Consider the following 26,807-nt stretch of genomic DNA (forward strand, 5'->3'; position numbering starts at 1 on the left):
GGTGCCACGGGAGGGGGCGTCACGGGTGGGGTGTCACGGGCGGGGGCGCCGCCCCCCGGCCCCGGGCCGCTCTCCGCACCCGCCGTGCTCTCCCCGCCCGCAGCCCCCCATCCAGGTGTACGGGCTGGAAGGGCGCTACGCCACGGCACTGTACTCCGCCGCCAGCAAGCAGAAGAAGCTGGACCAGGTGGAGAAGGAGCTGAGCCGAGTTTGGGTAAGGTCTTCTCCAGGCTAAGGGTTGGGTAAGATCTTCTCGCTCTAAGGCTGGGTCGGCCTGAGCCAGCACGGGGGCCTGGGGGCAGTGGCGCGGCCTGCCTGCTGCGTGGCATGGGCAGGGAGGTGGGCCCAGCTCCTGCTCCAAGAAAGGTACAGAAGGAGCATCGTCCTTAAAAGAAACGCGCTGTAAGTGAGCTACACCTGGAGGGGCCGCTTCTGTTCTTGTCAGCTTCAGACCTCTTACCTCTTATTCAAGGCTTGACCGACCGCGTTGCTCGCGTTAGGTGGTCCGGTTAGGCTTGGCAACGCCTGGAGAGCTCATTGTCTTCATCACGTTGCTTGTTTATTCTCCTAGACTCTCTTGAAGGACCCCAAGCTAGCCAGTGTTGTTATGAACCCTCACACCAAGAGCGTGGTTAAACAAAAAGCTGTGAACGATGCCTTAGCCAAAGAGAGGATGTCCCCAATTACTGTCAACCTGATGAGTGAGTAGCCATTTGAATTGTGGAAGGCATCGGAAGATACTTGTGTTTATGGTTAGCTAAGCAAATCTGCTTCTAGTGGGCGCTTTAAACCCTTTCAATGCATCTGCCACTTCCAGATTTGCTTGCTGAAAACGGTCGCTTGCGTTATACTCCAGACATCGTTGCTGCATTTGGGAAGATCATGAGTGCATACCGAGGAGAAGTGCTGTGCACGGTCACCACTGCACAGGTGAGCTAAGTATCTTTAAATTTAGCTTAACAGCTAGCAGTACAAAAGGTATAAAACCTTATTAGCTTTATCTTGCTGTCTGTAGTGTAAGTACTTGCTATATGAGTAGTGAGGATGTTCTTTGCCTCTACCAAGGTGAAAGTCTGTCTTTCTGCAAATAGTTTCTTGGTATCTAACAATTATTGGTCAAATGGGTGCAAACTGGAACGTAGGAGGTTCCATGTAAATAGAAAAAAATTCTTTGCTGTGAGAGTGACAGAGCCGTGAACAGACTGCCCAGAGAGGCTGTGGAGTCTCCTTCACTGGAGACATTCAAAACCCACCTGGACACGTTCCTGTGTGATGTGCTCTAGGTGACCCTGCTCTGGCAGGGGGGTTGGACTGGATGATCTTTCCAGGTCCCTTCCAACCTCTAGGATTCTCTGATTCTATGAAATACTAAAACTCATCCCATTTCAGCATAACAGGGTAACATCTTTCCTTCACTGGGTGTGAATCCAGTGGCTAGTAAAAGTCAGCTGGATCTGCAGATACAGCTGCCCTTGTTCTTACTTCTATCATCAGGATCACACGGATCAGGTTAGAGTTAACAGATGAGCTATTAGCTAGGGCAAGGTAGATAACTGATAGAACTGAGAATGCCTGTGGTGCTTTGTGCTGTGCTTCATGGGGAGCAGCTACCTAATTCACCTGCAGTAATCAGGACAAGTGGCTAACTCCAAAACTGTAGGAAGGCTTCTTCAAAAGTGGCAGACTGGCCACTGGCAGGTGCTCAGGAAGGTGAGAGGGAAGGTGGTGTCTCTGTGAGTCCTGAACGTCTGAATGGAGGCACAGTGGTTCTGGCACTCGAGTTATTTCTTTGTTAATGGAACCATACCCAGGTCTGATAGAGTGCAAAGCTGGTCAGGGAGGTTATGTAAATCTATGGTCCTTGTGTAGGGCTGTCTACCCAGCAAGCTGCCTGCCTGGACTAAGTAGACGGATCCACTTCAGATTCACTGGCTGTGTGTAGGCCATGAGCACAGGTTGTCAGTCCAGTTGATAGTCTTCAGAGACGTGGATTCACAAGTCTGTGCAAACCTTTCCACAAGCTTTCCCACATACTTCATACATAAAGTTACTTTCCTGCTGCTGTGGTTTGTTGGGGTTTTTTTTGGTGTGTTGTTGTTAGTTTCTTTTGGCTCTCAAACTGTTAGCTATTAAATAGAAATGATTTAAATTGCCAGTAACACAAAGCCGCTGCTTTTCAGTGAAGTCCCTTTTTTTACTATTTCAGTGGTATTGGAGCAGCTTGTAGGGATAGCAAGGACAGACTCACAGTGTCTCTCCTGCAGGGGTGCAGAGTTCTTCCATGGTCACAGAGAGAGGTGTACTTAGCCAGGAGCATTCTGCAAGCGGGAGGCAGGGCTGGGAGCTTGCTTCCAGGTTCTCAGTCACTGCCCAGTGCTTTGCATGAAACCATGTCTCTTCTCAAGCTGGTGGTCTTAATTGTTAGAAGCAACAAAATTAATCTTTCCTTCTATAGCCTGACCACTGCTGTGAGGCAGATACCAAGGTTTTTCATAAAGTGCTTACTTTCATAATTACAAATTTCTGTTGTGTGCCATCTGAAGATGTCTGCATCGAACTTTTGCTGGGAATGTGTGCATGAATCACACAAGGTTTCATCAAATTAGCAGGGCAGAAAGTGACTGCTGTTTCTGTGCTGTCCCTTGGTTATTCCTGTCCAAGAAGGCCACATAATCTTCCTTGTGGAAGCATCTGTCTTAAGAAGAATCTGAATAGAAAATCTGGGTTGTCATGATATCATTTGAATAATTTGAGTCCTTAATTTTCCTTGTCTTCTGTTAAAATTTTTCAGCCTTTGGATGATGCCAGCCTTTCTGAGCTAAAAAGTGTTCTGAGTGGATTCTTGACTAAGGGAGAGGTCTTGAAACTGGAGACCAAGGTCTGTATTTTTTATTTGTAAATAAATTTAAGTTTGTGTTAGGCTGGGCTTCAGTCTCTGTGATCTTTTAAAAAACATAATTTTACTGAATTCAGTGGTTACATTACATAGTTCTGTGTTTTCTTATAGACTTGATGCTTTAATCACTAAAGCTTTGGAATAGCATGACTGCTAAGTAGTGTAAAAAAAAGGCTAATTTAAAAGCTTTTTTCTTTTTTTACTAGCATGAAAGTTGGCTAGCAAATTTTTGCTAATAGAATTTCTGTTCAATATTTCCTCTTTAGACTGATCCAGCAATCCTTGGTGGCATGATTGTCAATATTGGGGAGAAGTACGTGGACATGTCAACAAGGTCCAAGATCCAGAAACTCACCAAAATCATGAGAGAGACTGTCTAGCAAGCTGTCCTTGTCACTCACAGTGAAACCTGTCAGATTGAAACAATAAAATTATTTCTTCTTGAATAGACAGTGTGAAGTATTTTGATTCAGAAACACAGCAGGGAGGGAGAAAGGTCATGGGTCTGCAGTGAGTTTCACTTAGTCCTCACTGGACATTTCATTACACAGCTTGAAAACCTAGCTCTCCCTGAATGCAGGTGAACATTGCTTTGAAGGAAATGGAGAATTATGCTCTGGGAGCTGATAAATGGGGTCAATGCTGCCTAAGTTCTGTCAGTCTCCAAGGAAGACTTTTACACAGGGTATCTTGAGGATGGTGGAGCAGCAGTCCTGCTGCTGCATGTGCTGTTTCTGCTTGCAGAAGGTGTGACTGCTGGAACTGTGGCTGCTGAGTTCTCTCTGAAGTGGGACAGTGGCTGTTAAAATAGTCATTACATCCATGCGTTTTCATCCGTAAATGTGAAATCAGCCAGAGTTTACTTCTGTGTCATTGGAGAGAGTTTTCTATAAGCCTTAAGTTGCCCTCCACAAGCTTACCAGTCAGAGGTTCAGGTGCTTGTAACAAAACTGCGTGCAAAAATGCTTGGAACAGGCCGGGTTCCCAACTAGCAAGTGCTGTGGCAGTGTTGTCATGGCCGCCTGTATCTGCTTCCTGCTTAATGATTGGACACAGGTTTCTAAGTGTCCTCTTTCTGTCTTGAAGTGCTGTGCCTCTGGTTTCTGTTCAGATCATCTTTGACAGGCTGAGGAAGGAGTATGCAATGCCCGCTTCTGCCTGTTGGTTCTTGGCAACAATCTATGCTTGACTTAGTTTTGGCTGGATCCCATTCTTGCAGGGGTAGGGCGTTGAAGTGGTAGTGCTAGCAGATTCCAGTTGGATTATTATTGAAACCTGTTAACCAGCTGTTTGTTTGGGACAAAGGAGCTCCAAGTAGCTGGCGCCCTTCCCAACATGTCCCATCACACCTCCCACTGCACCAGCCATGATGTACAAACCCCCGAGGTGCAGCACTTTGGCTGCAGCTCTGTCTGCTTGTGCTGACCCAGCCCCAAAACAGCTGGGGAAAAGTACACCCTGGAGGTACAGATGCTGGCTGGGGCTGAGCTGGGAAGTGGGGCCCACTGCTCAGGAGGATACCACGGGTATTGCCTTGGGGCAGCCCAAGTCAGTGATCATTAGCAAGCACTAGGGGGAGAGACCAGCGTGGAGCTGCCATGTTCCCCAGCAGCAGGGCACAGGCTGTCACTGACAGCTTGTATACAGGTTGTCACCAGCATGCCTGGCTGCCAGCACGGGGACTGTGCAACATAGCAATGCCCACGGCGTAACAGTGCCTGCCTGGTGAGCAAGTGCCTTTGCCTAGGCTTGTTTGGGGTGGGGGGGTTTAATTGTTTTTTTCAATAACTTATTTTTGCTGTCTTACCACAGATTCAGTTAATCCTCAATATGCAGATCTGAAAAAATGCAAACAATATGTTACAGAGATGAAAAGACACATGTGCCAGGCATTAAATGCTGGTAAGTTACATCCCTGCTGCTGGGGATACCACTTTGCATGCCCCTACCTAGGTGTTCTGCCAGCAATACTAAACTGTAGATGTATTTAGTAAGTATGACACAGTATCACTCTTCAGCACTTCTCAAGAACGTAACAGTACACAGTTACACTTTAAAAAAACCTGGATTTATTCTTGCATAATTTCACTTGCACAACTACAGTCTCATCTGTGTCAAACAAATTGCACAGCCTAAACTCTTCAGGGCAGTTTCCACCTTGGTGACAGCAGTCTGGGAAGCAGCACAATCCCTCAAACAGAGGAACAGATTTTAAGGACTTTTGCTTAGTTGGACCATGTCTGTAAATAGAGTTGTTTAACCAAGTGTGACTGAGAAAACAACACATTCAGAGCAACTCAAGTACAGCTGAAATTGTCTTAAAAGAAACAGTGGCATCTGATTTGCAGTTATTCATTGTCTGTTACGAATACTTAAAAAAAACCAAGAGAAACCACCTTCACAGTATGAGCTCTTTACTGCAAAATAGTTAGATGTGAGATAATTGATCAATATTATTAACTACATTTTCTCGGGGAAAAAAAAACAAACAACGTAACATTTTCTCCTTTTTGGCCAGATATTAAGATATACACATAACATTTTTTAACTCCTTTGTAAGTTTTAGGCTTATGTGAATACTATAGACAGCACAATAAATTATTTTTTTTTAAGGAAAAAAAAAGCTAACGGATACCATTTTTTGGCAGAAAAAGGTGAACTAAAAAGTAACACCATGAGCAGGGAGGGGGATTCCCCAGTTCTAAGCTACAGTCCTGCACCTGCCATTCCCCCTTTCTCCTGACAAGACCAGGTTATATCATGGAGCAGCCACCATAGCTGGGATGAATTTCCTTTCCAATACATCACCAATCCACCATGGACACCCACCCATGTTTCTTGGGCAGTGGGGCAGAAAGCCCCTGTTTCTGGGGATCGCCCTGTTTCTGATGGCCCTGTTTCTTCCCTTTTACCCTTACTCCCTTGCACTCTCCATGGCAGGCAGGAGCTGCTGCCTGGGGGTGTAGTCTGAGGAAATGCACCAATTCCCTTGCACAACACAGTAAGATCCCAGAACTAAACTGCTAAATCCAGGGTTAGTGACACCCCTGCAGCTTTACAAGCAGCACAAGGAATTCACTTACAGTTGCAGCAGAGTCTTCGACAACTGTATCAAGCAACTAGGCTAGTTTAACATATTCTTACTGCAGTTCTTTATTCTTTTAAATTAGTCCTAAATATATCCTCCTATGTACAGAAAAATAACTTTCCCAAGGATGGTCCTTATTTTAAACTACTTAAATGACCAAAGAAAACTAGGTGTCTATAAATGCTTTTCTGTTAGATTTACTCAGTATTTGACAATTATAAGGTAGCTGCATTTTTATACTATATGTACAAATAGTCTCACGCGCACACACACATATAAGCATGTATTTAACTATAGATACATTGATATGCATATAGGACAGGAATGTTTGGGCTAAAAAAAAAGGATATATGTGGAATGTACATTCAGAGAAAACCCCTCAAAGCTAAGGTGATTTAACCTGATTCCCAGCTTTTCTGTGCTTCAAGGGATTCTGACTGCTGGATTTTAATAAACTGAAGTATCACAGTGGCAAATGGAGCTGTATGAAAGTAGGTGGTTGCACTAAAAAGTCTGGGCTTGTCATGTCTTAGTTTTGAAAATGTATTTAATAAATTACAAAAACTGCATTATCCACAGTGTTTCCCCCTCCCCGGCACTACTCGCAGGTAACAAAAAGTGACTTGTTATTTTTAAAGGGTAAAAAAATTCTAAAATGAACATTTAAAAAGTTCCCTCATAAAAACGCATGTTGAGAAAATACGTAAGAATTAAGCGCATCTAGAAAAAGGTTCTGCAATTTGTCGGCCAGTTGGCTCAGTGTCAGCTGGGTGACATGCTGTGTCTTTCAGGGTGCCCAGGCGCACCACTCCCTGGCTGCGTGCAGCCCCACAGGGCCTCACGGGCTGGCCTTCTGCCAGCACTAAGCTTGGCAAGGTACTTGGCATTTCCAAGGTCAAGGTCAGCCTGGTGGTTTTGTGTTTTACGGTTCTTCCAAATCTGTTGCGATCTGTAAGTATGTTAATCATTATTTGCCAAGTAAACACAATTCTGGTGAGTTTAGTGGCCAAAACAGATCCAGCTCCAAAGACTATATGAACTACTTCTGTATTTGATCTTACTCCTGGCTTTTTGTTTGATGCTCTATTGCAATCTTAGGGTTCTTACAGAGCTTGAACCAACTTCATAACGTCAGCTTTCAATTAGCAATGCCTTTGGGATTCTTCCATGTGTCCCCAACAAAGCACACAGGCACCCAGCTGGTTTTACCTACACCTTTGCACCGAATTGGGGCACAAATTCAAGCTGAGCATCTGCTGAAGTGCTTCCTTGAGCCAGGGGCTGGAGACCTGCAGCAGAGGTGGCAGCTGCCAGGAGAGCTGTGAGCGAGAAGCCTAGAAAGAAGACTCTAAAACAGCACAGAATTGAGCTTCAAGGGTTGGGGTTAAAAGGAAGGAAAGAGCAATGCCTTCCAAAGGAATTAATTAATTAAAGGACAGAGCACCAGTTTACTCGTAGGACTCACACAGAAGAAAAACCTAAGGGGGCTGCAATGGAGCAAGGCAGTAAGATGAGGTGAGATGAATTTTCCAGTCACCTGCTGCATTCATTCATGCCATGTGGCCAGTGTTTGGCTTGGAAGGAGCCAACTGGCTCAGCAGGCAGGAAAATTATGGCCAGGAGGGGACTTGGGTGATCTCAAACATGATCCTCAGCTCTATCAGGAATGAAGCAGAGGCTTGCAGGATAGGCAGTGGGAGCTTACAGGCTGGCACTGCTGGGAAGGATGAGCACTGCATGCTCAGGTGGCAGCATGGACTCTGAAAGGTGAAGAGCTGAACCTGCTCTGAACATAATGACTTCCAGCTGCATCCAACCAAGCACAAAGGAAAATGAGCTCAGGTGGCTTCCCTGAGAGGTATCTCTGAAGAACTGACTCCCATCCACAGGGAGGAAATGCTCTTGAGGCAGAGCAACAAGACCAGGCTAATTTTCACTGCAATCAGAGCAATGATGGAGAGGTCCTAATTGCAGCTGAAAAGAGAGACATCCACCCTGCTGATGTATGACAGCATCACTGGCAAACACCTCATGCAGCTATAGACTGGGGAAACAAGTCCTTTGAGAAATGGAAACCTGTCACATGGATGCTGGTGCAGCCAAGGCCCTGTATGGAAAGGGCATGTACCTCCTGAATGATTGTGAGAGCTGCCTGGATGGCACCAGGAAAGCAAAGAGCCTGACAACAATGCTTATAAAGCCACCAAGTCCTTCAAAAGCATCTTGAAACAACATATGTGTAAGCACCTCAGAGGTGTATCTCAGAAGGTAATTCCTGGAAAGATGAGTATAAGGGCTGTGAAAAACACTGAAAAGCTCTGCTTCTATAAAAGAAGTGCATACAGACTCCTTCATAAATACAGAGCTGCACTAAATCCAGTGTGGTTCTCACAGGCTGAGGACAAACACATGATTTGTTATTAGTCACTGTTGTTGTTATTATTACTATTATTATGGATGCTCAGTGCCCTGGATGACTGAAGTTCTGCTGTGAGACTTTGGATCCGATTTCAAACTAACCTGCTTTCACAAAGAAAAGAAAAAAAGATTCCTTTCCTTTCCGTCCTGACTGCTGCCACAGTGTTGACATTCTGCCTATCCCCAGGTACCACCACCTTTCAAAAGTCATGTCAATAATTTCTAAAAGTGGTGGTGTTCCCTTCCAGTTTCTGACTCATCAACTCAGTTCTACTACAAGACCTAAAGCCAAGAAAGCACTAGGAAGAAATACCACTCTCCTTGTTAAAATTAACATACATAAGGGAAGAACAAAATTGCCAGAACTACAGCTTGGAAACCAAATTACCAGTGCAACTTTTTCTATTGCATGTTTTCTCGCAGCTTCCAATTTTACTCTTTTTTTCCTTACGTTTTCTTCTCTCCCAGTTCATCAAAAGTAAGTCCACTGTTTCAATGAAGGCAGTGAATGCATTAAAAAGTCACAGCACTATTTTTAGAAAGGCTCGATTGCCAGCCAAGGAGTTTGATGCTGATTAAGTTCTTCTGAGCAAATGGTCTTCTCAAATAATGTAAAGCCTGTGAAAAGGTAGAAATGAAACCCCATCTTGAATGCCAGTCCCAGTGGCCCATGTACCCATTCTGTCTCACCAGTGCCTCATTTTAAGGACAAGTAACAGAGAGCCCTTGTACTCAGCCTCTCTACAAGGATGCATGTTACCAAAAGAAATGCAGAAAACCATTCCCAGAATTCCACAACACACAGGTTTACAATCTCTGCATTATAGTGAGGATGCTTATCTGCACGAATCTGCTCTTTCGATCCAAAATGTCATCAAGTGTTTTCTGGGCTTCGATTCTGTTCTTGTGGTAGTTTTGCATAACAGTAGGAAAAGTGTACACACATCTTGATGGGGCTGGAGAGGGACCTAAGGTGTGCTATCTTACAAATATTCAGAAATCAATAACCAGGATCTGAAAAAAAAGGTTCTACATAAATACAGGTATTCTATACCAGGAGCACAGCCAAATAGAGTTTGGCCTGACAGCCAGCACATGGCACTTGTAGGAGGGCAGCTTGACCTTCATACACTGTGGTCATGCCAGCTGACTTTCTAAACACGGGAAGAGATACCTCAGTTCTTAGGTATTGCCCTGTGCCTCTCTTTTCCCCAAACTCCTCAGGACACAGGTGGTGTTTAAACAAGCCTATTATGAGAGATGGCAGTTTTCTCTACAAAAGCATAGTAGGACTACAGCTACTGAGTCTCTCTTTTTTTTTCAGTAAAAGGCCCATGCTTTTACAGCATGAAGTCCCAGATGAGCAGAAGGTCTGTGCAGCTACAAGTGGGCAGAAACACAGAAACCTGTAGCCCGTGCAGCTGTGGAGTTAATGCAAAGTGATGTGCAAGATGGTAGCATTCCTGAACAGGGAAAACCAGGCAGGAATCGATGGGGTTTTAAGAACCTCTGGCTAACCCTGGTGAAAAGCTGTTCTGTCTGGGAAGCCAAGGGTGCCAACATGCTACAGAGCACTGAGGGTGAGCAGGTGAGGAAACAGCTACATCCCAGGGCACAGTCTGCTGGCTCTAAGGGTAGATACCTCCTGTCCTTGATGCACAGGGATTGCACAGACGAGCTTCCCCTTTAGGATTAGACTGATTATGAGGGAACCAGTACATATCCATGAGCTGAACCCGTCTTTCATCATCATCATGTTTGCATAACTCCTGTTGACATTAACAGGAGACAAACATTGCCGGGCATTAAGGGTAAGTGGGAAATTACAAGTGATGGTGGTTGGGAAGGTGCTCAGTTCTGTTAAAATTGCCCAAAACGGTGCAATTGCACATGCCCATGACAAGAGTCACAATCTGAGAGGAGCCCCTGCAGCTAAGGGTCCCAGCTTCCAGCACCAGTTGAGCCTCAGAGGAAGGTGCAGCTCCTTGAGGCTCCCTTCAAAAGCTTGGCCAGGATTTCTGCATGACACCCACTGTCTTTTTTGTCCTGTTTATCTAGATAGTTGTTACTGTAATTCATGCTGGTGGAATGATACCATAAAAAGGCAATGCTGTTTTTTAAACACTGAAATAAATGTTCACCGTTATTTCCAGCTACTGAGTAAAATTAGGACAGCGATAAAAGGTTAGACAATGACATTTAATGTTACTGCATTAATAGATGTTTATCACTTTTTTTTTAATCCTACCACAACAATGTGTATTTTCATATACATTATATTTAATAAAATGTATTGATATGGAATTAGGAAAGCATGGGTTTAGTACTATTTACATATTTTAATTGAAACAATTTTCTTAACAACATTGAAAAATAGAAACTTAAAGTTCTCTTAATCGTGTTTTCAGCCAGTTAGTGGTAAACAAATGCATGCCTAGGAAGTTACACTCCCTCTAAAATGTGGTCAGTTGAAAGTTTCTAACTAAAGTGTGTATCTCTGTTTTGTTTCAAAAAATACATAAGTATGTCTGTCATTTCTGATACAAAATTCTACACTATCTTCAATAAATAAATAATAAAGCGATTCTGAAAAGTATGAAATGTAAACTTTGTTGTCCCTCCAACATACTTCTTTTTTTTTTTTTTTTTTTTAATCCCATTGCTTGAAACATTACAGTGGTCTTTTAGGAAATTATAATACACAGACACTTCCCAGCACAGTTTACACTTATTACCATACTGTATCTACCTATCCGTTATGAATATATCCTAATTTCCTAATGGAAATCAGTAAGACTTGTACTGCTAGAGAACACTGCCTATACAGGAAAGGTGGAAACCAGTACTGAAAGGACATGCAAGGAACACCAAAATCTAACAACAGGCTTCACAAGAACGTTCACATGCTAATGAAACAGGCTGACACCTCCCATTTGGAAATAAAGTCCTTACAAAAATACCAGTGTATGCATGACTAGGTCATGAACAAAATGGATCCAAGCAGAGGAATTTTACTCTTAGGGGTCTCTTGTCTCTTGGGTCCAGACTCAGCAAAGCACTTAAGCCTGTGCTTAAGGGAAACAAGACGTAAGTGCACGCTAAAAGCTGGGTGCTTTGCCAGACACTGAAAGTTTGCCAGCTGTGGGTCTATCCGTGTGTATTCAGAGAGTTAAAGGGATTTAATAAGCCCTGGCGCTCCCCCAGATGACAAGGCTTTGACTTCGGGGTTACCCACTCTGCACCATCAGTCTGTTTCTGCTTGCATCTGGTATCGCTGCCACCAAACCTGCCATCACCCCAACTTGCCACGAACACCTACAGGATGCTGCTGCTGCCCTGGATAGGGTACCACGATGTAAGACACAGCCTGGCACAGCACCATTGAATAACTGGTCACCACTGATTGCTTTGCAAACCAGACTCTGTGGGACAGAAACTAGCTTCCTGAGCTAGAGCCATGACTTTTTTTCTTCCCCACTGCAGGTGATAGTCACACAGTCTTCCTCATCTGCAGTCACACAGCCAAGCAGCAGGAGTATAAAGTAGTATCAGAGTGGTATAGCATGACATTCAGCAGGGCTCTATGTTTAATCCTTCACTTTTACTGGTCAAACTTCAACACTCGTACAGAAAACAGCAACTTCCAAAGGTAGCAAGTGGGTGGACTACTCTTCTGGAGTGCAATTCACCTCTGTGCAGAAGGCGTGTACATAATTCATTTTCAGGGGCAACGTAAGTCATGAAGTGGTATGTTAATAGAATCTTCTCTGTTTATAGACTATTTATTTTCTAAGTCTTTGCAGTACCACCATGAAGATCTGCTAAGATCTTATTACTGCATAACTGCTCCTTTCATTCACATTACATTTACACACCACTTTGCTGAGCAATAGGCACAGAATTCCTTAAGGGGGAAAACCCTGCAGAAAGCCTCCAAAACATACCAATGTTGCCTTCTTCACGTAAACTAAAGAGTAGGGTAACTGGAGCAAATACAGCAACCTATGTGGTTTGCCAGCCTTTCAGACTGGAGCACAATGAGTGACTAGATTATTTCATAAACCCAGGAAACTAACCTCAAGTTCCACACAGAGAAATCGAGGGAGATCTCCTCACTACATTGGGATTCCATCTTCCAGTGAGAATTATCAAGGCACAAAGATGCTCCTGTTTGCTTTGATAACCCTCTTATGCGTGAAGGGCAAGCAGTAGTTTCATACCACACCAACAAAGGTTTTGCTTCTGCAGACACCTATCGCAGCCAACTCAGACTGAAACAAAGCATTGGTCTCTTTCCTCCTAAGGCTCATCGAACAATTGCAGGTCTAGCCGGACGACTATCTCTCCTGTTGGGACTTCATGCAGAAGGAGACACTTTGTAACTGGTCCCTTTGAACCCTGATCCTTCTTAATGTCTGCCACACGGATCTCTGTTCTGCCCAAAAAGTCTGAAATGCAAAAAGACAGCATGCTCAGAAATGACACAACTCTCGTATGTTGCAATAAAATGCTAATTTGCATTCCATCTACACACAGCAAAAGAGAAGTCTCCAGTCCAACTATATTTTTGCAGTTGAAGAAGGCCAAAGGCTGCCAGTCTGCACAGAAGAGGATTTTAGCAGGACCATATTAGACAGCAGGAGCATTAAAAATAAAGGGCCCCATAAGCAGAAAAACCCACTGTGTAATTCACAGCTGCCTGCCTTCAGTAGCTTATTTATTTTATTATGTGTTAGAAAAAAGGCCAAAGGCTGCTGCACAGTCCGAACTGAGTGTGAAGCCCTCTGGAGATGAGAGAGCACCACACTAGCAACAAGGTCAGTGAGTCAACTGGCAATGGCTACATGAATGACAATCCTCTCCAACACCTCCTGAGAGATTATGACTCCAAAATACACTCTTCAATGCTCCATAGTCGATCCCAGGCTACTAAATAAGAATGTATTATGAAACTTGTATTACAGGAACGTGAAGACATCTCTTCCTCCTGCATTAATCTATTTATTTGCAAACAGCAAATCCAGAGATTATTAAAAACTTAGCAGAACTGCAAACCACACTTCAGTTGTGGCCAAGCTGCACAAGAAAGGAAACCCCAAAAAACCCAGAGACAGCTTGATTCTTTTTGCACTGATACTAGCACGACTCCACTGGGGAGCAATGGTGAGTAGGTTCCCAAGATGCAAAAAGGTTCAATATCGGGGTTGAAACTAGATGATCTTTAAAGATCCCTTCCAACCTAGATCATTCTCCGATCCCATGATTTGCCTCAGCAGGCCTGCATCTCTTCAAAAGGGGAACTGAAAATGCCCAGGGAAGGGTGGCAGCCCCCTACGTACCATCTGGGGAGAACTGGTCCCTCTCAAACACCGTAATGCAGAGCACGTCCTGCTCGAGGTCCTTGATAAAGAACTGGCAGTTGGAGTTCCACTTTGGGTTGAGGGTGTCCTGTATGGTCTTGGTAATGTGGCACTGAGAGCCCATCGTCACCTCGCAGTATGGGTTACTCTTTCCTGGGAAGATGGAAACAAACAGAAAAGAGTAATTGCATTGTTAGGTGTCTGATCTTCCTCCTAAATGTCCTTTTACTCCTACAGCCAATGGACAAGGGAAAGACTGTGGCCTCGCTGCCATTGTAATGAACAGGAACACAATTCTGCAAGGCACTGAGCACCTCCCACTCTTCATTTCAGGACTTTGTGGCTCATGATCTCCTATGATATCTCTTACGTGGTGGAAACTAAGTTTGTCTGAAGCAAATGCTTATGTGTAAGACAACTACATGACTGGCACTGAACTGCACAAAATCACTTCTGTATATCCACTTCATTGAAATGGCTTCATTAAACCAAACTAGATTTTGGACAGAACCTCCTTCAAAGTTAGTAGGACAAATAGGAATGTCTTCTTCATAGAGCATATTAGGAGGCACTCAAGGCACTTACCATGGGACCTGCAAGGTTTTAGTTCAATGCCTTCAACAATATTCACCATCAGCCTCCCAATGCCTGTTGCCCTTTGTGAGCGAACTGTGGTGAAAGAAAAGAGGAGAGAGAATAAGTCATTCATGTTTTTTCCTGCTCATGGACTTTTCCAAAAAAGGTGAGACCCTCGCATCCCATGCTGTACCTAAGTAGGCTTTTTCCCTCTTCTTCTTTTCAGTCTCTATGTAAAGTTCTGAAGCAGCTTTGATCTTCTGAACCCAGGCAGTCCTTCAGAAGGAAAGGAAAAAAAGTTGCAAAACACCATTTCCATTTTCCCTCCTGGGAGCACAGCAGACAAAAGTAAAGCTGTCCCTCCTTCCCAATCATTTGCAGTCTGAGGCTCTGGCCTCTGCTACACTGACACTGACTGCCTGGAAGAGATCTTACTGGCAATCTTAGCACCTGCACAATAATTTAAGTGTTCCAAGCTAGCAGATCCCACAATGTAAAGAAAGTGCAAAAGAATCAAGAGCTGCAGGGACTTGGTGAGAAACCAAAAGGTACAGATTTGCTTTCACCAAACCTTTTGCTTTATTGTAATCAACCAACTTCTTGTAGCCAGTTGATACAAGACAGATATGTTGCAGAGGTGGCAGCTTTTCTTGAGTCCTGAGGCTTCATACCAAAACCCTTTGAGCCTCAGGACACACAAAGAACAACTCAGAGAACACACAGGTGATGAATGACCATGGCTCCCTATGGGTCATTTTGGGAAATCACGTCATTCTTAAAAGACTGAAAGAATGAGAGAAAAAAAGCATGGAAAAAGGGGTACAAAGGGACCTCAAGGGTTTAGAAGAATTGCTGTGATATAAGAGGGAATCTGAGACAAGGCAAAATGAGAGAATCTAGGACTTTGGCATCCATTTCTGATCTCAAAATGAAGAGCTGCTGCTCTACAGGAGATTGCAGCTACTTTCACTGGCCTGGATTTGGGTGTGAACACTCACCTTCTTTCTGCACAGAGAGCTGTTCAAGAAAACAAAACATTGAAGAACAATTCTGTCTTCCAGCTCAGCCCTAAGTGGTTAATTGCAGCTTCAGAAGTACACCAAGCCTTTGATCATAAAGGTCTTTTAAGATTAAATGGGCAAATTACTCACTCATTGATGCTAATATTTTATTTCTGTTGCTTTTAGTTAAAAGCAAGTGAATTATGAAAATCTGGAGATATCTCAGTGGTGTCTTGTGATATGATGAGGGGAAATGCCATCAAGCTACAACATAGGAAATTCCACCTCAACATGAGGAAAAACTTTACTGTGAGGGTGATGGAACACCAGAGCAGGCTGCCCAGTGAGGTTGTGGAATGTCCTTCTCTGGAGGCTTTCAAGACCACTCTGGACACATTCCTGTGTGATGTCCCCTAGGTGTTCCTGCTGCAGCAGGGGGATTGGGCTCTAGGTCCCTTCCAACCTCCAACAACCCCTGTGATTCTACGATTCTATGATCTCACCTAAAATGCTGCATTTATTTATTAAGCAATTCTGCATAAAAGAAAGTTGAAGGCTGCATCCTCTAAAAACAAAGGCATTTGAGTAGAGTCCCCAAACTCGGATAGCAGTTCTGTGGGTTCTCTCTATAGAGAAAGGAGAGAGGTAGGCACCTCTGAAGGGCATTCTGCATAAGAAGATCTGGCTGCTTCCATTATTGATGGCTCAGTGCAGCATGCCTAAGCATCTCACTGAAGTTCCTCAAACTAGGTAGGATGAACATGGAGCATAGTTTATATGTTTCTGACTATCACAGTGAGTGTTCTGATGCAGAACAGATGATTATTGCTATAGTCTGATCTGTGCAATGGATCCTAAGTTGAAAAGGCTGTGACAATTTTCATCAACAAGGGTCTCACCACAATGCTCGTTCATTCTGTGGCATAGAGGAGCAGAGAGCATCCCAAAGGACAAGTGGGAGCTATAAAAGCAGGATCTTTTCCAAGAAAAACTATGTGTGTAAATAGTCATGAATAACACTGTCAGGCAGGCAGGGAGTAAAGACTTTTTATACTTTTTTGTGCATTAGAAGTTTTAGGAGAGATACATTTGCAAGCTGGCAAAATGCCACGTCTATATCATTGGCTTGGGTTTTTTTGCTAGACTTTCAGCTTTTGCTTTTTAACAGAACAGTTAAACTTGCCAGAGACAAAAATCACCAGCTGAGTTTTTGAGTCTGCCATTTTTTTTACTGTTTCAATCTGAATTGAACCAGGTTAAAACTAACTGGTTTTTGTTTGGCAGGCTTTTGCCTCAAGTTCCAATTCTGATCTCTTCCTGAATCTCATTCAACATACAGCTATCTGAATGCTTGCACTGGCACAAACAAATAGGTGGATGTTAACAGAAGAAGACAGGATTGCATCTTTTGGCTTCCTTATGCTACCATAACATGATGTGAAATACGGCTTCTATATCAGCCATCACAGCCATTATTTTTCTTAAAATAATTCAGGAAACATAATTTCTCCCTCATTTTCATATTCTGAATATCACTGTATTCTCAAGCAGAAGACATTCTTCAGTCTTGTAAGATACACTGCTTGGAGACTGCTATGCACGTGTACATCACATACGTTTGCATCAGGCTTTTCAAATTCAGCACTAATATGGCCTGTGCAGGGACTTACCTTTCATTAATGCTTTCAGCTCGAAGAGTATAGACTCTGTCAATGTGGGATATATGGAAGATGGGCTCATCTCCAGAAGGGTCTGTGGGTAATTTTACTAGTACCTCATTTAGAAAAATAGGCTGTAAAACATTAGGCAAAGCTAGAGCTTTACTGCACGATATCTGAACAGATGCATTCAACACAGAGCAATTTACAACATATTTATCTTGTGCCTGCAGTAACATTCCCCCTCTGCCTACCTCCCATCTTTCTTCAGATTTGTCATTTAAAAAATTTTCTTAGTATCAAAGACATAGGTGCCTCCAGCGTCTGGGAACACTGAAGCTAGAAAGCAGCCTCATGAAGCATAGCAATCTCTCCTTTCCCACAAAAAAGCAGCAAATACTACATCTCCCCATCACTCCCTGACACGTGACCTCTGTGGAAGAGGTTGTTTTAGCAAAACTTTAAAAGCATGTTTTCTTATCTCGCTCAAGCAAACAACCAGCTTTCTCACCATCACTGCCTGGAAGCCCCAGCCTGTGCCAAAGCTTTCAAACCTCTCCTATGTAACAGCTATTGCCTGCACATCCAGTACGGGAGCTGCTGCCTGCTTTACACACTGTTAGCAAACTACCCCCTTAGTCACCAGCTAAGAGTGGTACTTACAGTTTTGTACATTTTGTATTGCAGATTAGACTTGGGGCTGAAGACCTTGTCTGTGCCAGAAGAGCCAAGGGGTTTGATGATCTGAGTCAGGAGGAGGAAATCGTTGAACAGAAAGCCATACAGTTCCTTGTTACTCTTGGCTTTATAGAGTTTCCCACTGTGCAGAAACTTGCGTGGTCCCAAGCAGTTTGTAACAGAATTAAATACGAGTTGCTGCGAAAAGTAGAAGAAGAACAACAACGCACTGTATAAAGTAAAACAATCGAGGTTCCCCTGAAAGAGATCAAATATAGTTTTGAGTCCTGACGTTGGTTTCAATTTGTGTCACAGGGATGACAAGCAATGGCTCTGCCTTGCGCATGAGAAGCAGTGCAAGTCACAGAAAAGCTGGGTGAAAATTAACTTTAAGGCAGCCCATCAGTTGCACGGGCATCAGTTGGACAGTCAGAGAAAAGCCAAAAGCCTTTGTGCTTCCTTTCAAGTTTCTCTGCCACGCACATGCATCTCTGTGAGTGGAACTGAGCTGATGATGACTTGTCCTGGATTAGCAGTAGTTATGCAAATGGCTGCTCCAAATGCTGAGCTTTTTAACAAGGACTGGACTTCTAAATTGTCATTAAAACAGACCAGAGAAATGCCAGATAGCCTGTCTCTGTGTACCCATGATAGTGGGAGTTAGAGGGCAGCTGCTGACCAGTGGCTGGAACTGGCAGAATTCAAGACTCATCTGGAGGTTATTACCAGATGAGTAGAGGCTTGCCCTTTCCTCAATGGTCATTTTCAGGTTTATTTTCAGTAGGAGATGGTATGGTTCTTGCCACCCCAGTTGGCTGGGCAGCTAGGTCTGGAATGGTTCCTTTTACAGACTAGAAACGCCTCAGTCAAAAAACTGTGGGGAAGTCAGACCACTCCCTGCCACAGATTCAAGGCTGCTACTGGTGTTACTGTGTCAGGAAGCAGCCACTTGGACTTCCAGGTAATATTTTTGGTGCTCTAGGGCCAGACATCATGTACACAATATAAGAACAGCCACCTTCCTTTAGGAAGCAGTTACAAGGCTCCTGAATGTGACTTTGACCCTTCTAAAAATTGTCATACCTGTCTTTCTCCTTAAACACTTAGATTTCATAAGATGAAATGCAATGTTTTCCAGTTTATAAACCAACCAGTACTGGTAATTTCTTTTATCTTCCAGAACAAAAAACTCAAATCATGCTTTGAAAATCAAGTTGTGATCTTTTTGCCTCTCTTATCTTCACCAATAGCAGGGAAGCTATCAAAATATCCTCCAAGCTTCTGCAGGACATACCAACACAATATTTTCATTTTAGTTTCAGAAGAGAAACTCAGCATGGTACCTTAAAAAAGAAATACATAAGGAGAGCCTGTGATTCTCTCTATACTATTTTGAGAGAGACTTGATCAGTATTTTTGAGTTTTCAAAATGTACGCAAAGTTTTATCACAACAAATACTTTCTGTGATGAGTTTTAAAGCACTCCAGGATGGTCAGGTATAGCTTCAGGATGCAGTACATCAGTACAATAACCCCTGTATTGTAAAGAGCTATGAAACCAGAAAGTTGTGGTTGAAAAGTGCAGCATTGACCCTGGCACTAGTCCAGAGGCAGGCAACAAAAACAGCATTTATCATAGAGAAGGCACTAACACGAGCAGCAAAAAGGATTACGTGCAGGAGTGAAAGGGAGCCAAAGAAAGACGAAAACAAAAGGCTCGAAGATCATATCACTTGATTAATTACACTGTTTGTCCCCTGATGCAGTGCCATAAGTGAGCCATGGTTTCTTCCCGACTGGTGGAGAAGTGTGCCCACACTTGCATTACTCTAGACAGCACTTTGTTTACCTCAGACAGGCCTTCACACTGAACATGAGCCTGGATCCACTCCAGCCTATCTGAATTTTCCTTCTCCCGAACTCCTTCATTTACTTGAGAACATAATTCTTCTGCTTTCTCAAGAGCATGCTTCAAGTGACTGTGGTCTGGGTGGTTTTCAGGAGTGTTTTCTATTATCTACAGATAAATAGAACACATTAACATTTTCTGGTATCCACAGTTAAAGTGTATTTATCCTGTCAGCCCTACGCTTCTGGTTTATTTCTTTATTTTCAGCAGAGCCAGTCAACATGTTCCAAATTTCTTTTCCTCCTCGACAAACATGAAAAATAGAAGACAAACTCATAGTCTGTTTGCCAACAGCTGAAATGAATCCATTTCATTTCCATCAGTCAGTCCACTGCTCACTCTTCTGACACAAGCATGCAAATTCCAGCCATATGCAGAAATATATCCAGGACCAACCAAGGACTCTCTTAAATGCCCACATCCAATTTATAAATCTTTTCTGCGAAAGTCTTGGGCCAAGTTCAATAGCACCATTCAGGATGGTGAGCATTAGGCAGCAAATGAAAGTTAGGAAAAGGCTGTAAGTTATCCAGCAATGTAAGCTGTGCAGTAAGGTAACTTGCAACAACTTGGCATTCCAGCTTGCACACTGAATGTCATTTACCAGAGTATAGGGTGGCAATGACACTGTGGATAAAAGGCAAAGATGAGCATGAAGTTGACCCGTCACTCCTGTTACCTGAGTGTTAAAGTTTTCATTCAGCATTTACTGCCTTCTGGTTCTTTGTGTGCAAGTTTCACATCTGCTTCTAATGGAAATACCGAGTCATTTTGATGAAGTCAAATGAGTTACTGCATCTGTTCTAGTGTGATCAAATATGAAAGGATAACCCACGTTCCCTGGCACATCAGATACCTGACACTGACAAAGCGTCACACAGATAGGGGGTAACTATCCTTTAATTAAGCTACGAGCAAAGCAGCATCAAAATCATCATATTTGCAAAAGAACATACATTTTTAATTATTAGTGGGTATCTTGTTACCCGTTGCATAGGCTTTAGTAGAAAACTTGATAGTGGCATTCCTTTACAGCGAGGATCCATTGCTAACCTCTGAAACATTAGAGAGGTAAAATGGTGTTAGTTCGTTTGTTTAAAACTGCTAAATGAGCTCCTCCAAGAAAGAAAAAGGTAAGGCAATAAATGAACACCATGCCTCAGCTAAAACTGTTCTCAGATCAAAACCAGTGTCAGTGCAGTAGAATTTCTTGTCTTTTTTACAACATATTCTTTACCTGCCTTGTCTGTACAAGAGAAGGGCCTCTTCTTACTGTCTCACTACTCACTGTCTCTTACTGTCTCAGCATTTTACAGCAAAACCATTAATAAACAAAGTGTAACTGAAAAAATGTATTCCTTCAATGAAAACATCTGCTCCTTCAATGAGTGCTTAAGTCAGAAGATCCTTCATTTTAGCCCAATACAGAGCACTATCTGGGACTATGTTTTGCAAATCAGTGAAATGATGAGCTAAATTCATGGCATACAAAATTCAAGGTGATTGCTTCTTTTCTTACTTTAACAAACTCCTTGAACTCGGGGACTTCATCTGTTTTCTGCTGGATGAGGGCTGCCCCATTGAGCTGGCAGCTACAGAATCGGATGTAAGGCTGCATGTGTGGCAGCTGTGCTGTCAGGATGTCACCAATCATTTTCACTGGCATCTTCTCTCCAGACATCTTCTTACGCACACGCAAAGCCCTAAGGATGAAAAGGTCATGTGTGCTTTATAAGTAGGCCACCAAAAAATTATTCCTCATGTATGAAATACGTTTGATTCTTATTTGTTATTGAAATAGAGAGACCCCTGAACAATAACTAGATCAGCACCTAGATTTGTTGCATATTTGTAAGAACACAATAATCAAGATTGCATCCTCAGCCAAAAACATCTTTCCCTCTTGCAGTCACCACACTGCTATTTGACATTAACTTAATGCAAAGCCAGATCAGACACATTATAAAAAGGAATGCAATTTCCCTTTTTATTAGTTTAGAAAGAGAGTAACAGATATGTTCTTGAATGAGAGATAAAAACTTTACCACTACTTCAAGCTCAAAACTACTTCTAGTTTTTAGCCTGCTCTCCTAAGGAAAGGAGATTTATTGGCAGCGAGCTGCCTGAATTTGTCCTATCATTGCCATAATCCTTTATACATTTTACAAAAGAAAAAAAATAAAAAATAAAAAAATTAAAAAAAAAAGATAATTCAAACTTATGGACTTCACAATCTTAATGGTCTTTTACAACCTAAATTATTATAAAATCCCTGTAAGTTACAACAAAAAGCAGCTGCTCAGTATGGAAAAAAGGAACCTTTTTGATCCTCTTGCTTATGAGATGCAGGTTTAACTCATCCTAACTCAGTTTCTCTAGCAATGACCAGATGAGCAACCTGTGCCTACAAGCCAGCCACAGCACTTACAGTGTCTTGCTGAAGCAGTAGGGATGGGTGAGAAGGGTGCAAGGAGGAAGATCAGATCCATCAGAGGCCATAGAGAATGAAAGGAGAAATAAGGGTACTTGCACTGGTGTGGAGTTTCCTGGTAGGGAATTGGAGTTGCAGTACTTGGAGACTTTGGAAGGAAGGGTGCAGGGTATACTGGACACAAATCCATAGGAAACCAGGTTTTGTTGGTGCTGCTTCTCACAAAACAGTTTATTTATGTGCTATAAGCCCACCATAACTAAAAGAATACATCAGCAGTTGTTGTGCCCTGTTTTGCACTTGCAGATAACAGTCACAGAGCCGGGTATGGGCTGTGGCAGAGACAGGGGAAGTCAAAGTCTATGATAGGACCCTGGGTAGCCTTGACAAGCACTACTGCCCTTCAAGAGAGGCTGATCTTGCATCTGGAGCTCACGAACACCAAGAGCAAAGCAAGTGCAAATACTTACTCAGCAAAGAACTGCTGGATTTTTCTCAACAGCAACTCACAGCAAGCATTGCTAATATTTTTCCTTTTTTCAACCAGGAAAAACATACAGCCCTTTTGGTTTACTACTTGCATAAGCAGCAAATATTTTCATGCAGCTAAAAGGACAAGCTGGGAGACAGATTCATGATTTTGTTATTGCTAAGTAGGAGAGGGGGGGAAAAAAAACCACAACTCACTTCAGTAGTTTTATATTGCACATAATCAGCTCCTTCCAATTAACAAAAATCATAGCAACTTCTTTTTCTGTTAGCAGCTCAGATTCCATTAGTGGTTTCTGGAAGATCTACAGATTCAGAAAATGAAGCAATTTTAAAAGCATATGGTAAGTATAATCAAAGTGACTAAGACTGATGATGCTCACTTCCCAAGTCTGGAGGTGAGTAAACTTCACATCAGAGTAGCACTTGACACTCCATGGAACAGACATCAAATATGTGCGGTGTTCTGGAGAACCATGGTGTTGCCTGATAATATGTCTGTGAGTGGCATATGGCTTTAAAAGAGAATATGTTTAATTTGCTCTGGTGTTAATTATGACCTGGATAATCTGCTTGAAATTTGGGAACTTTAGTCAATTTAAAATACAATTTAAAATACATTTTAATTTGGACTCCTTTACGGAAGTTCTGATGTGTCTCACAGTGTCTTGGGTTTGCAAATCTGGACCTCTTTTCAAAAAAGGTTTATTTCTCTCTGTCAAAAGAATTGTCCATGTCAATTGCCTATATGAATTCCCTTTTTTTTCCACACAAGGGATGCCATCTTGTAACATTAAAAAAAAAATTCACAGTAGGTGGTAACTGAGCACCACTGTGAATGTGGAAATTGGCACATAAAGTGCATCAAGCTTTAAGAACTTACACATGAGAAATAAACATTCAAAATCAGGAGTGAAAAGGGTTTACTAGAATGATACCTTGAACATCAGTGTTTTGGTGATGGCAACACAAGGGCTTAGCATCAGTTGCACCCAAATCCATACACACATGCATATATATCTAAATATATCAAGAGATAAAGATATAGAGAGATATATATGAAAAATTAAGACAGATAAACATGGCAGTGATAAAAAATAAGTTTTGGGAAGTTAAATTACTGATGCAATTTACTTTCAAAAGATGAGTAATTAAAATCTGCTCCTAAAGCTGCTGTGCCCTCTTACCTCTGTGACCAACTGCAGATCATTGACATAGTTCTCTTCCGTGACAATGAGCTCGTGGATGTATCCCTGCCTTTTTCTTTCAGTAGGTGTCAACATATCCAGAAGATGCAAGTCTGCACACCCTGGAAAACACAAAAGGATCCTAGATTTTACTTATGGTCATTTGCAAATTGATTCAGATCTGTAGTAGTTCAAATAAGAACAGTAACTACTGCCTGTTCTCATTCTCATGTGTTATTCTCATGCCTGTTAATCATTCTCATGTGATGGCACAAGGCTAACAATATTTCATCTCAAATCACTGTATTTAACTCTTAAAAGCTTTGAATCACCCCTACCTGCCCATTTCCAACCTCACTCCAAAGTTCTCTGTCCCCTTTAGTTGCACCATTTAACTGGATCCACACTATAAAACAAATCTCCAAATGGATTTGACAATAAAAAAGGAGGCAACGACTTCCTCTGGTATCACTGCCAAAGAAAATGTAAGGATGTCCTCAAAGGGAACAGAATTAGGAAGGAGTGCTACAATGACCATTAACTCTCTGATGGACAGTTTGAATTTCAGCTGATTTATATTCTCAGTTCAAGGTTTGCCTTTATCCTTGCAAAAGTTAAGGTAGGTATCCTGAATAAGAAGGGCCTGTAGAGCTTATTTATTTCTTCACAATTCAATTAAAAATGGCTTCTAAATTTTTGAAGGCCTTGAAATCAGTGGAGGTCACTTCACAGATTTCACTAATTTATAGGCCAAGCAAAATGATTTTATTATTGTTCTCCTTTATCTTTAAAGGCATGTCAAAAGTTTGTAACTAGGAACTCATGGTTCATCAGTCGCGTCCTTTAATATTTGCAAACCACCTCCATTGTGTTTAACCTGTGTAGATGCTAGCATTTTTGTGTAAATTCTAGAATCTCACATTTTATGTTCTATTCTGAATTAAAGCAGAGCACTTCATCATAATTTTTTCTGTAAGCCAGTATTTTTCAGTGGAGCTTAACTAAACTCTTCTGAGACTGCCAAGCAAATGTTTTCTTCTGCTTTCACTTTTAAAACTATTTTTAATCCTTTTCTGCATAACATGCATTTCAAAAAGCAAAGGTGATTTCAAAAATGTTGAAAACATTTTGCTTTAAAAATGAACTGTTAACAACTATTTCTACACAAATTTCTTCAGTTTAATTCCTTCTCCTGCTCTTCAGCAAAGTGTGGGCAAATTAGTATATTCCCCATGGAAACAAACTTTCCTTATGGAAAAGGTTCTAACTGAAAAATATTCAGCCTTCACTTCATGGGGTTTAAAATTATCAAGGCTTTTTTTTTTTTTTTTAATGATGTTCACCAACATCAGCAATGACACCAATCTGCTGAGATCCAACAGAGATGTCTGTAGATCAGATGATCACGTATGCTTTACAGAATGAACCACTACTGCTCCTAACCACATCAAACCCCAGACAACTCCATCAGCTCTTTGTATATAAAGTTAGTACACAGATAGTATTTTCTACATTTTAGCTTCCTAAATGTAACTCAGGAGCTGATGCTGTGCTGTGCCACTAGAAAGGTCCACACATAACACTAGAAAGTTTTTCATGGACTAGTTTCAGCTGCTGCTTCAACTGATCTGCGCTCCTGAAAAGGTAATGATAGATTTGCCTTATTAAAAATTTTAAAAATTAAATAATGTTTAAAATTAAGTAAATGTAGACAGTCCAGGTAGTTTCCTTTATGATTAAGAAGATAAGAATAGATTAGATTGGAAGCATAAGCATACTGATAACCCTCCTTTAAGATACAGTACCCTGTAGTCCTTCAGAAGTTTAATGATGTTCACCAACATCAGCAATGACACCAATCTGCTGAGATCCAACAGAGATGTTTGTAGATCAGACGATCACGTATGCTTTACAGAATGAACCACTACTGCTCCTAACCACATCAAACCCCAGACAACTCCATCAGCTCTTTGTATATAAAGTTAGTACACAGATAGTATTTTCTACATTTTAGCTTCCTAAATGTAACTCAGGAGCTGATGCTGTGCTGTGCCACTAGAAAGGTCCACACATAACACTAGAAAGTTTTTCATGGACTAGTTTCAGCTGCTGCTTCAACTGATCTGCGCTCCTGAAAAGGTAATGATAGATTTGCCTTATTAAAAATTTTAAAAATTAAATAATGTTTAAAATTAAGTAAATGTAGACAGTCCAGGTAGTTTCCTTTATGATTAAGAAGATAAGAATAGATTAGATTGGAAGCATAAGCATACTGATAACCCTCCTTTAAGATACAGTACCCTGTAGTCCTTCAGAAGATGCAACTGAAACTTTGCTTCAAATAAAAAGTAGGTTTTGAGAACTATCAATTTTATGCCAAAATAAGCAAAGCATTAGGCACATTTCAAAGCTAAAAGTTTTATTTCTGTTTAGTAAATGGCTGCTTTCAGAGCATTTCCTTAGTTATAATGTAAAACAGACGTCTAATAAACAGAACTAGTTCTCCCCATGCATTGTCAGCTTCATTAAAGGTGAACAATGTGTTCAATTACTTTCTCTAGAGACTGGGGAAGTTTACTGTTCAAAGATGCTGATGACCTTAGTTTGAAGTGTGGTTTTCAACCACCAGCCTTTTAGTGGAGGCATTTAACGTTTTCAAGCATGATGTATGGCTTGACAGCCAAGCAGCTTGGGTGTAAATGGACTACTCTGAACTTCAACAAACCGTCTGCTTTTGAACACCAAATATTTGGGAAAATAGTTTCTTCAATCTGAGCAGAACATGCATGAGACACTTTTCTGATTGTGGATTTTCCTCACGAAGTGCCTAAGTGCAAAGATTTTTATTGTCTTTGTGTTAAGACATCAAAGAAGAACCGGGTTCCTTTTCAAGTGGAAATGTCAAGCCACAGGGCCCTAGCTAGTTTTTCACAGCTGCCAAAGTACTGTGCAAAGTACTTTTATGAACATCTACATTCCACTTGCAGCTGTAATAATATCATTCAGAGATTCAATTCACCACAAGAGACTCCTGATAGGGGTTAGAAAGCACCCTTGGTATCAGACATGTCCACTGACAGATGGGAAAGCTCTGCTGTGGGTAAATTACAGGATCT

At 42.0% G+C, this 26,807-nt stretch overlaps 2 protein-coding genes across 2 annotated transcripts in view; one reads left to right on the plus strand and one right to left on the minus strand.

Annotated features, from left to right (window-relative positions):
• ATP5O (ATP synthase, H+ transporting, mitochondrial F1 complex, O subunit) overlaps positions 1–3,338 on the plus strand; it is a 7,145-nt gene extending 3,807 nt beyond the window's left edge. Inside the window, exons 2-6 of the mRNA XM_010004680.1 lie at positions 14–214; positions 572–701; positions 818–930; positions 2,792–2,878; positions 3,163–3,338. Of these exons, the coding sequence (XP_010002982.1) occupies positions 14–214; positions 572–701; positions 818–930; positions 2,792–2,878; positions 3,163–3,276 (645 nt within the window). The 3' untranslated portion in view covers positions 3,277–3,338. The remainder of the gene's footprint in view (positions 1–13; positions 215–571; positions 702–817; positions 931–2,791; positions 2,879–3,162) is intronic.
• An 8,836-nt stretch (positions 3,339–12,174) lies between these two features.
• The window catches only part of ITSN1 (intersectin 1 (SH3 domain protein)), a 112,632-nt gene continuing 97,999 nt past the window's right edge, over positions 12,175–26,807 (minus strand). The window contains exons 29-39 of the mRNA XM_010004664.1: positions 23,692–23,813; positions 22,703–22,809; positions 21,104–21,287; positions 20,541–20,639; positions 19,525–19,692; positions 17,661–17,873; positions 17,010–17,131; positions 14,532–14,614; positions 14,348–14,431; positions 13,742–13,915; positions 12,175–12,850 (exon numbers count right to left, since the gene is read on the minus strand). Of these exons, the coding sequence (XP_010002966.1) occupies positions 12,702–12,850; positions 13,742–13,915; positions 14,348–14,431; positions 14,532–14,614; positions 17,010–17,131; positions 17,661–17,873; positions 19,525–19,692; positions 20,541–20,639; positions 21,104–21,287; positions 22,703–22,809; positions 23,692–23,813 (1,505 nt within the window). The 3' untranslated portion in view covers positions 12,175–12,701. The remainder of the gene's footprint in view (positions 12,851–13,741; positions 13,916–14,347; positions 14,432–14,531; positions 14,615–17,009; positions 17,132–17,660; positions 17,874–19,524; positions 19,693–20,540; positions 20,640–21,103; positions 21,288–22,702; positions 22,810–23,691; positions 23,814–26,807) is intronic.

The sequence above is a fragment of the Chaetura pelagica genome, unplaced genomic scaffold (genome assembly GCF_000747805.2).
Source record: "Chaetura pelagica isolate M959 unplaced genomic scaffold, ChaPel_1.0 scaffold299, whole genome shotgun sequence".
NCBI lineage: Eukaryota > Metazoa > Chordata > Aves > Apodiformes > Apodidae > Chaetura > Chaetura pelagica.